The 11,258-nt window shown below is 36.5% G+C and overlaps 1 protein-coding gene across 2 annotated transcripts in view; it reads left to right on the top strand.

The window, feature by feature from the left end:
• Positions 1–1,073: 1,073 nt before the first annotated feature.
• Positions 1,074–11,258, top strand: part of LOC110027387 (putative pentatricopeptide repeat-containing protein At3g13770, mitochondrial) — a 19,642-nt gene continuing 9,457 nt past the window's right edge. For both annotated transcript variants that reach the window (XM_020728785.1, XM_020728786.1), the window contains exon 1: positions 1,074–4,432. In XM_020728785.1, coding sequence (XP_020584444.1) covers positions 1,095–4,319 — 3,225 coding nt within the window. In that variant the 5' untranslated portion in view covers positions 1,074–1,094 and the 3' untranslated portion in view covers positions 4,320–4,432. The remainder of the gene's footprint in view (positions 4,433–11,258) is intronic.

Genomic DNA, 11,258 nt, shown 5'->3' with positions numbered 1-11,258 from the left:
CGTGTTCGAAATCGGCTCGTGAACAGTGTGTTCGTATTCGGCTCGATTTAAATATTCGTGTTCGGCTCAAAATTGATTCGTTAAACAAAAATTGAGAAAAATAGATGTAAAGTGTGGGATTCGAACCTGGATCAAATCTATAAAAAAAAAAGACAGTAACCACATTGCTACATGAGGTGTTATGATTTAAATATAAACATAAATATATATAATATATTATTATATAAAATATTATATAATTTTTTTTCTCGAGCCATTTCGAGCAAACACGAGCGAACAAACTATTGTTCGTGTTTTACTCGTTTACATTTCGAGCTTAAAAATTTGTAGCCTAACGAGCCGAAAACGAGCTGCTTAACGAGCCGGACACGAGCTGTTCACGAACAACGAGCCAAATTGACAGTCTTATTTATAAGACCCAAACCGTTTATGCCACATTAAAAATATAATAATTTTAACTTAAAAAAAGTAAAATACACCCTTTTCTTTCATATGAAATGTGGTATACATATGTAAAAATTAAAGTTTAGGTGTTTATGTAAATACATTGGAATTGAATGGCATGTGTGTAAATCTTCCTAACAAAATTGATTATGACAAATAATTTATTAATGAAAAATTGTGGACTCTTTTGGTGATGAATTTATTTTTATTAAATTTAATTCCGGCAAAAATTAATACTAATTTTTTACAATAAATTTTAAATTCTTATTAAAAATTATGATGTCTAACCTTCATGAGTTCTTTTCTATAATAATAATAACAAAAATAAGAAAAAAAAAAAAGAAGAAAGATGACTTGCTCCAAGAGCCGAAATCCCGTTTCAAGTCAAGCGAAGATCAGCTCAAAATTGGCTCATGAAAATTCAATAAATAATTTTGGCTGGTGGTTGGGTTCAAAATCAAATTAATTTTCGAGCGATTACTGAACGTCAATCTAAATTCGTTAAATTCACAGTCCAAATATCACTAGGGCTATTAACGATTCAATTTCGAGCTGAGTTCGAGTCCGCTCAAAATTTAATCCAAAATCCAAAATTTTAACTCCAACCGAAGCTAAAATTCACAAACGAACTTGGCGCTCTTCATTCGAAAATGTTATGCTTTCCCAAATCCATTATCACGTGCGCACTTTCTTTACCTCCTTCCTCGATTCACTGCAACTCCAGTCCAGCACCCATTTCTCTACCTTCTCCATCAAAATCCACATCCCTCTCTCTCAACGGCTTCAATGACACTCAAACGCGGCTCTCTCAACCTGTTATCCCTCTCTTCAACGCAAACTTTCCCCCATATTCCTCTCTCATACAATCCTGCATCGACTCCCAATCCTTTGATGCAGGAAGATCCATCCATGGACGGATGCTCTCCGAGGGCCTCGTCCCAGACGCCTACTTACAAACCAAAATCCTCATGCTTTACGCAAGAAGCGGCAACAGGGGTGATTTGGCCACCGCACGCAAGATGTTTGACGAGATGCCTGAGAGAAACTCTACTGCTTGGAACACCATGATCCTGGCCTATTCACGGGAAAAAGATCACGAGGAGGTTTTCAAGCTCTTTTTTCATATGCTGAGAGATGGAGCTTCCCCTGGTAAGTTTACATTCCCCAGTGTGATTAAGGGATGCATTGCACTGGATGAGAGAGAGGCGGTTTCTCAACTCCAGAGTTTGATAATTAAGGTCGGATTGAATAGTAATCTGGTGGTAGGTGGAGCTTTAGTTGATAGTTTAGCTGGATTTGGATGGATGAATGATGCAGTTGCTGCTTTTGATGAAATTAATGGCGATAATGTGTTCATTTGGAATTCTCTTCTGGGCGGCTATATGAAGCTTTCAATGTTGGAGGAAACTTGGTGTACTTTTCATGAAATGCTAAGTGTTGGTGCTGTGCCTGATCACTTCACATATGCTACTGTCATAAGGTCATGTGGCTCCTTGAAATCTTTGACTAAAGGAAAGCTGTTGCATTCATATACAATCATCTCCGGGTATGAATCCGATGTTTTCATAGCGAATTCTCTTATCGATATGTATGCCTGCTGTGATGACGAATGCAGTAGCAGAATGGTGTTTGAACTCATCAGAGAAAAGAATCAAGTCAGCTGGAACTCTATAATAGCTAGCTATGCTCACCTTGGGCTCTATGATGAAGCTCTTCATCAATTCTCAACAATGCAGGCTTCTGGTCATCAATTCGATAGGTTTAATTTAGGCAGCAGTCTCGTGGCCTGTGCTGCATTGGCTGATTTGGATATGGGAAGGCAGTTTCATGGTTACCTGCTTAGGAGATCCCTTCATGCAGATTTAATACTCGGTACTGCTGTTGTTGATATGTATTCGAAATGTGGTTGTCCAGAGAAAGCTCACCGTGTATTTGATGAATTGGAAGAGAGGAGTGAGCTCTCCTGGAATGCTTTGATTTCAGGATATGTGCAAGAAGAGAATGTAGAAGCAGTGATTCATCTTCATCATAAGATGAGTTTAGAAATCCCGCCCGATGAATTCGCGCTTTCCAATCTGTTAAGTTTAGCTGCTAATCAAGAGAGTTTAGATCTAGGAAAGCAGATCCATGCCTATATAACTAGAGTTGATGCTAAACTAAATGTGGTGGTGGAGACTGAGTTGCTTAACATGTATGTTAGATGCAATAGGTTAAGAGAAGCTGAAAGTATTTTCTACAGTATGAAGGAAAGGAATAATTACTCCTGGAATTGTTTGATGGATGGATACGAGGAAAATGGTAATTATTTATCTGTGTTATTTTTATTCTATCAAATGCAACTTAAAGGGATGAAGCCAGATAGTTTTTCGCTGGCCAGTGCACTTTCTTCTTGTATTGGGCTATCAGATGTAAGTAAGGGGAAGCAAATTCATGGATTTATGATCAGAAACAGAATAGAAGATCATAAAATTCTTCGCTGCATGCTTGTTGATTTGTATGGAAAATGTAAGGTTTTAAACTATGCATACAAAGTTCATGAGAGGGCGCAAGACAAAGATGTGTATCTAAATAATGTGATGATATCGGTGTTGTTGGAATGCGGAATAATCAATAAAGCAAGAGAGCTGTTTGAGGAGATGGGAGAGCGAACATTAGTTTCATGGAATATGATGCTAATGGGATACTCAAAATATGGTTTCAGGAATGAGGCATTCAGACTGTTCTTTAGATTGGCCGAAGATGGGGTGATTTATGGTTCGCTAACCCTGGTTCCTTTGTTCAATCTGTGCGCAAGCTTACCGGGCCTTGAACTTGGGGAGATGCTTCATGCCATTGTGATCAAGAGAGGTTTCTCTTATAGCTTAGTAGTTTTGGATAGCGCAATGGTTGACATGTACTCAAAATGTGGGTCACTAGAAGATGCGAGAAGGTACTTCGATCACATGGGCGAGCGAAATATTGTGGCGTGGAATTCGATGCTAACTGGATACGGAAAGCATGGGCGTAGTAGTGACGTCTTTGAGCTGTACAAGCAAATGCTGAAAGAAAATGTAAAACCAAGTGGTGTAACCTTCCTTGCCCTTCTCTCGGCATGTAGCCACAATGGATTAGTAGAAAAGGGAATAAGTTGCTTCATTGACATGCTAGAGGAAGATGAAGTTGATGTTCGAGCTGAGCACTACACTTGTATGGTCGATCTGCTAGGAAGAGCTGGCTTCTTGGAAGAAGCTCATCAAGTAATCAACAACATGCCGATAGACCCCGAAGTGTCAACCTGGGGAGCCCTGCTTGGGGCTTGTCGGCTTCATAAAGAGGTCGACTTAGGCCAGCTAGTCGCAGAGAAGCTCTTTCAAATAGATTCAGAAAATTCTGGGCACTATATTTTGATGGCGAACTTATATTCATCAGTAGGAATGTGGAAGGAAGCTGATCACATTAGACAGCTGATGAGATCAAGAGGTGTGAAGAAAGAACCTGGAATAAGTTGGATCCAGATAGATAATGAGGTACACACCTTCCATGCTGGAGATCGAAATCATCCCCTTGCTGAAGAAATCTACAGGACTATGAAGGATTTAACTAGAAAGATGAAGAGAATGGGGTATGTTCCTGATGATAATTTTGTGCTTCGGAATGTGGAAGATAAGGAGGAGTACTTGCTTCAGCATAGTGAGAGGCTAGCAGTTGGCCTAGGTCTCATAAAATTGGACAAGAGATCTGTAATTCGAGTGTATAAGAACTTACGCATATGTGGGGATTGTCATATTGCTATTAAACTCATATCTGAGATAACTGGGAGAACTATATTAGTGAGGGACATTAGCCGGTTTCATCATTTCAAGGATGGGGTTTGTTCTTGTGGGGATTATTGGTGATGGAGAAGCGGCCTGAATTTCATGGAAAGTTATCTTCTGTGAAAAGTACTACCATATTACTGGAAATGTGGAACTCCATCAACTTTTGCAATTGCTTGGAATCCTAAGTAAAGGTATAATCTTTTTTGCCTCTGTAGTTTTAGCTTCATATTAATATCTTTCATTTATTTTAAATTTTTGGATCATGAAATTAGATTTTCATTAGTGAAAAGGCCTAAAATGTTTTCCCGACTATTTGTAAGCGGTTATTTTACTCCCATTCCATAAAAAGAGCCCCATTTAATCCTCAAAGTTTACAAACATAGGCCAAAATAGCCCTATCATATAAACTAATGAAAATTGAAGGCAATAGTTCTAAAAATGAGATATTTTAAAGATTTTTAACATTTTTAATAAATCTATATTTTTTACATATCTTATTTTGTTGAATACCACAGCTCACTTTGCATATAGTAGAAATTGATTGAGATTATGCAAGGTACAACACAAGTTAATTTTTAAAATAAATAATTTTAATTGACATTTTTGTTATCTTGATTCGATTTTTTTAAAAAAAATTTCATTGAATTTAAGAATTTATTACGATGGAATAAATATAATAAAAATATCTAACCAAATTTTTTATTATAAAATCAGCTTGGTCTGCAATGTGCAAGATATCAAGATACTTATACTGCATGTGAAGTTAACTGTTGTATATGATGTCAACATCCTCTACTGCTTGTGAAGAAAAATATACTTTCCTAAAACACCCCTCATGTTTAATACCATTAAATTTAAATTTCAATGGTTTAGACAGTTATTTTACTCTCTGTTTAAAGAGTCCAATGACTAAATAGAACGTTTAATATAATCTTGGATTTAAATGACCTCTCACAAATAATCAGGATATTATTTTGATTATTTTCTCTTTTGATAATTCATTGGATCGGCATTCTCACTCTGTGCATGATAAAACATTTTTCATTTATACCAGCCTTTAGTTTGAACCTTAAAAGATTCTTAAATTATTGGATTTAGATCCTCACCTTTTCTGTTTAACAGATCACCCAAAACTTTCATATTTATAAATTAAACCCCCAGATGATTTGTTTTTGAACTACCGAACCGATGTATTTATGCGCATCACATCAAACTATTGAGAATTTGATAAAAAGAAAAATATGGGTTGGGGTTTTATCATGATTTATGATATTTGAGTGAGAATTTGAAAAATGGATGAAAGAGGGTTGTTGATTTGTAAATAGCAAGTTTCAGGTGCTCTGTATGTAAATTGTCCCCTTTCTTTAATGCCCACGACCAATTGTTTCTGATATTGTTAATTACTGGATTTACTCAATTGCCAACTCATGTTACCTTAGTTTTATGCTGTAGATTACCTTGCAATTATGTTAGTATGCAGTGTGTTTATGTGTTTAGATATATATTATAGACTATATCCAGCAGTTATTTTATCTTGAACTAACCAGATGCCTTCTCAAAATAACTATTACAATACGTTATCACCCTTCTGATTCCAGTTATTCTTCTCCATATGTGGCTTCTTTGTGTCTGTATGTTGCTCCGCATCTTCAGATTTTGCTAAAGCATCTGCCTAACTTTTGTTTGTTGGTATACAGGTTTTTTTTTAATTAATTAATTATTTATTTATTTTGTGGAAGATTTGCATGCATGCCAATCAATTCTTTATGTATCTACAAATCTAACAGCTAAACTTACATATGTGCCACCTTACCTTAGCAATGAAAAGGTGCATTTCACTTTTTAGAAGTTAAAATAGTGGTATTCTTTATGTTGTGTGGTATAATTGTAAAAATCAAAGTTTAGATGTTATATATGTAAATGAATAAGACTTAGCTGGTGTGTTTGTAAATGTAGTTCACCTTTTTTCTTTAGGCGTGCTTCATAGTTTTCACCAATTTCTGCAGTTTCTCCCTTATATTTTTCCCGTCATTGTACAAAGAAAAAAAAGGGGCTTCATTCTCATCTTTTGCCGGGGAAGTCCAGCCAACATGTGAATTTTGAGCTAAATGTGCACAACTCGTAATCACGCTGGTGTTTTTCTGGCAGCTTTTCAACTATGTTTTAGAAATTTTGCTGTGTGGTAGTATTTTTTACTGACTGACGTGCGCTTATGTTCCATAGTTTATCAAACAATAATTTTTTGTGCAATAATTTTAGGATTGATTTTACAGACAATTGCAACCTTCCAAACATACCTTAGGACTACTTTTATGCAAGCAACAATAATATATTTTTATTTTTGAGGCATTTACATAACACAATTCTTATATATGTACATATCTGGCATCTAAACTTTCATATTTATATAATACCACTCAAATCATTGACATCACATTTGAGATACCACTATCGCTAATTTTTTAAACTTGAATTACACATTTTTATGTATGTTTATTGCACCGAAGTGTTATAATGTGAATTTCAAACTTTAGGTCTATCTGTGAATATATAAGAATTGCGTCGTATGCATGTAATTTTTCTCTTTATTTTTCTGCCAAGTAATAATCACTTCCCTTGAGCTTTAGATTATTCCATGACTTCTAGGATGTTTGAATGGATTTCATAAGTACTATCTCATATGTTAGTATTATAGCATTCAGATATTCATATATTTTTTTTAGGTTTTATACTATTTCAGATAGAAGTTAGGATGAGTGAAGTTTAGGATAGGAAAAAATTATTAGGATTAGAAAGTTTCACCCTTCATCACAGTTAGAGGTGTAACTATAAGATATAAACAGTAAGGAACATCTTGGCAATTGTGGTGGAGAATGTTACAAGTTGGTGTTAATTGGTAAGCAATAGACTAGTATCAAACAGTGATGGTGGCGAATATCACCGTTAAAAAAATAAGTGAAAACATATGTTGAAGGATAGACAAAAATAATTTATGGTATAAATTGATAATGGGTAACAACAATCCTCAAAGGATGAGTGATAATATTTTTTGGTGTCAGTTGATTGTGGACAATTGCATGTCTGTGACAATAGATTATTGGCTGATGTATATTCTTGGTGAATTAAGCCTCAAATTTTTTTTATTCATTTAATTTTTTTCCCTCTTATTTGCTTTAAAATGAATAAAGTAAGCATATAGTACTACTCTCCACTATTAGGATTTTTTTGTGGCTTCAAATACATGAAATGCTTAAAATTGTGAAGTTAGCCCTAAATCTATTCAATAAAGTGTATCTAATCTATTGACAATGCTATTATGATTACTAAGGTAGACTACGAGGGTGGATTAGTATAGGAACTTTTTAGGGGGGGGGGCAATCAGTTTCTTATTCTAAGTACATGTATATATTTAATGATTGTTCAATTTTAATTTTAGCCTTGAATGATAGCATTATAGTTTTCTATTAGCATAAAAGTAAACTATAATTGACATTAGTGATGAGTATAATGGATCAAAGTGAAAACCATTACAAGAGCTCAAGATCAATTCATGGGATTTTACAGGATTTTGGAGAGTATCTCTTGAAATATTTCTTTAGGGAATCCCTTTTATTTTGATGGATTTAAGAAAGGTGGGAGGAATCTTAAATAATTATATAATTTGCTCCACAAAGATTCCAATGAGTTGAACAAAAGTATGCATGGTCCCATGAAGAAAAGAATAAATAAAGTATGTGCTTGACGCTTATGATTGGCAAGAAAGACTTGATAAAGAGCCACTTCAAAGACATTGTATATCCTTAATTGTTATGTAGTTATTTGTGTGCTCATAAGTGTCAGAGTAACTGTCATAAACTTATATAATAAATAACTTTGAATATCACAAGTGCAAGATGATGTAGAATGATGACTATGAGGGGAAATGATTCCTAAGAGTTCTGATGAGGATAGGCTGGAATCTATTCCGTACAAGAGGCTGGAATCTATTCCGTACAAGAAACTCTTCCAAGATCAAATGCTAAAGTTTATTTCAAAGGGAAACAATTGATACCATTGATAGGAGAGGTGAGAGTATGTTCATCATGGGCTAGAGGGTTGTTGACCTTGCAAGCTGAAGGGGTTGGAGCCGGTTATGTCATAGAGGTCATTGTTGATCAGTGGTGTCATTGATAGAGCCTTGACCAAACAGTTGAACTTGCTGCTTACACTTCTTCGAGTGGGTGATCTTTGATTCGTGATAAAGAAAAATGGGATCCAACAACATATTAACAAGTCGGTTTCAACAAATATAGTTCACATAGAAGATGGAGGTTTTCATCCTAGAATTCCTTTCTAAAATAATACAATACCGTAGGGATGCATCAATGACGCCTTCACCCAAAAAAATTACTCTAAGCAAGAGGACCTTACATTATTATATGTGTTATGCCCATTCATTTTTTGAGATGTCATCAATGAAGAATAAAATTGAGATGTTGCTTTCCTTATATAACATTTAACTATTTCATGTTAAAATACTCTCTAATAAAGAGAGAGTTTAGTTTAATATCTTTGTGTTGCATGAAAATCAGTGGTTCATAATATTTAGCTCACATTTCATAGGAAAGTGAGATTTTTAAGTGACATCTGAAAGAGAAAACCAATGAAGATTAGCACGCTTGAATAATTATACTATGTATATTAAAGTTTATAATGATTCATCATTCTTCATAGTTAAAGAATTTATAATTACAATATTTGAACTATAAGGGTATTCTCTTGTAATAGAAGTAAAGAATATTGGAAGGTATTGATATTAACAGATAAGAGGTGGATGGTGATGGACATCCCTATCAATCAACCATAATGGTAGGCATCGATGTTGGGGGATAAGTCACAAAATATCATTTATTGAAAATAACAATGGATGTTGATATCAACCCATAACATGCATTAGAGGATGTGTGATGGTGGTTGCATGGGTAATTCAACGAGTGATGATGATCCTTTAAAAAAAAAAACAGATGATAGTGTTATCAAATTCAGACAATGATAAGTGACCAAAAAATGTGACTATAAATATTGAAGTTGTTCTGCTATGATTGCAAGCACCAATATCTAAAGCAAGGTGTTATACGACGGTCGATATTACTACCATTCTAGTTGGAGGGAAGATCAGATAACTAAAAAAAAGTTGAGAAATACAAATTGATATCGGAGACAACCCAAACCACAATGGAAAATAATTATTATTACTTGAAATAAATATGTGGTTACATGATTGCATAGAAAAGGAAATGCAACAACAAGCACACAACACTAACAACCAACTAGGGCTAGATTTGAGGTGGATGGAAGGCTGACGTAAGGGGGATGTTGTTGGGAAAAGGAAGGCGGTTGGGTGGTTTGACGACAAAAGATTGAAGATGAAGGTATGAGAGACAAAGGACAAGATGTATGTGGGGCTAGCAACAAGTGAAATAGCAGATTGGAGTGCTGACGGTAGGGAGATGATAGGCTAGGAGGGTTCAACGGTAAGGAAACAACGGGCTGGAAGCTTCAGAGTAAAAAAAAAAACAGGTAAAGGGGCAGCTGGTGGCATTGGATGGCAGGTATGAAGGTAGGAAGGGGCAACAACAAGGACAAAAGGTAAGGATACAAACCACCTCGGGATGAGTTACAGCTTGAGCACATTCTCGCCGTCGAATGTAACTCTAAGATGGGAAAAGGGACACCGACCTGTCAAAAATCCGAAAGTCAAAACTTTCATAAAATAAGTAGAAATAACATATGAATAGACTAGATATAATAGGGGAGGCCCCACCCACTTGAGTGACAACCCCAAACCCTAGGAGGATCAACGACCCTCTTATTCCCGCCCATGAGTGTAGGAGTCTTGTCACTGTCAAAAGTGTCCCACAAGTTCTCCGATGTGATTCTCTTGAATGATGGACTCTCTTGGCTAAAATCAAGGAATAACAACATATTCTGGTGGAACAAATAACCATCAAACCCTATGATACTGTCTGACAACCTTCTCCTGTCGTTGCTCCCAGTTCTCCCTGAAATCTTCATCTGTCTTGTACCATTCTTTCACTACCTTGGATCCTATGACTAGAGTCTGCATAGAAGTGATCAACAAATGACAGTGGCTTAGTGCATCTACTACTCGATTTTGGTTTCCTATCTTATGCTTAAGTACAAACTGAAATGAAGCCAAAAACACCCATGAAGCTTGTCGTCCCTGTTGACCTCATTTTAGTGAGGTCTTAGCCTCCTAATCTTAGAACCTAGGATCTAGCCTTAGGAGTTCCTGGTTGACCATCCTAGCGGACTAGTAATGGAGCCCACCTCCCATAGAACTTCAAACCGCTTCTTTACTCATTTTTTGTGAAAACTCGCACGAATGGTCCCAAGCACTCAACTTTTAGTTGCAAGGGCTAAAGACCAACATGTAGAGCTCAGCAACGCACTTGTTGCATCACGCGCAATTTTGGCTTAAATTGACTCGCCCGCCGGCAAACTCGTCCGGACGACCCCGGATGACGAAACGGACTGCGCCGACGCGTCCGGAACGTCGATTTTAGCTAGAAAAGACACCCATATTGCTGTGGTTCCACACTCGCGCGAACCGCACGGAAATCGATGCCTTTTTAGATGCGGGCCCGGACTCAACCCAGGTTTGACCCGGGTTCGATTCAGGCTGAGCACGGGCTAGGCACCAGCTCACCTGAATTTGAAATTCAAATTTCAAAATTCAGGTGAATTATTTAATTTTGTCTTAATCAAAATTAATGCAGGTGTTATTATTTTCTAATTAAATCCTCCCCTGCATTTGGAAATTATTAATTTCCCCGCCAATGTAACGGCTCCCGCTCCGATTCTAAAAGGAAGGGAGCGTCTTTTTCCTCTGGGATTTTTTGGACTGAATTCGAAGCTCCGAGCTTTTCTTCCCGGTGCGATCCCGCTCCTCCCTGTGCGTCGAAGACCTCGGCTCGCTTGCTCGCCTCCTCCCCAAGCCTAAGCCGCTCGGTCCCG

This window comes from Phalaenopsis equestris, unplaced genomic scaffold (assembly GCF_001263595.1).
Source record: "Phalaenopsis equestris unplaced genomic scaffold, ASM126359v1 Scaffold000428, whole genome shotgun sequence".
NCBI classification, from domain to species: domain Eukaryota; kingdom Viridiplantae; phylum Streptophyta; class Magnoliopsida; order Asparagales; family Orchidaceae; genus Phalaenopsis; species Phalaenopsis equestris.
The sequence above is the reverse complement of the archived record's forward strand: the minus strand, read 5'-3'. Positions and strand labels throughout refer to the sequence as shown.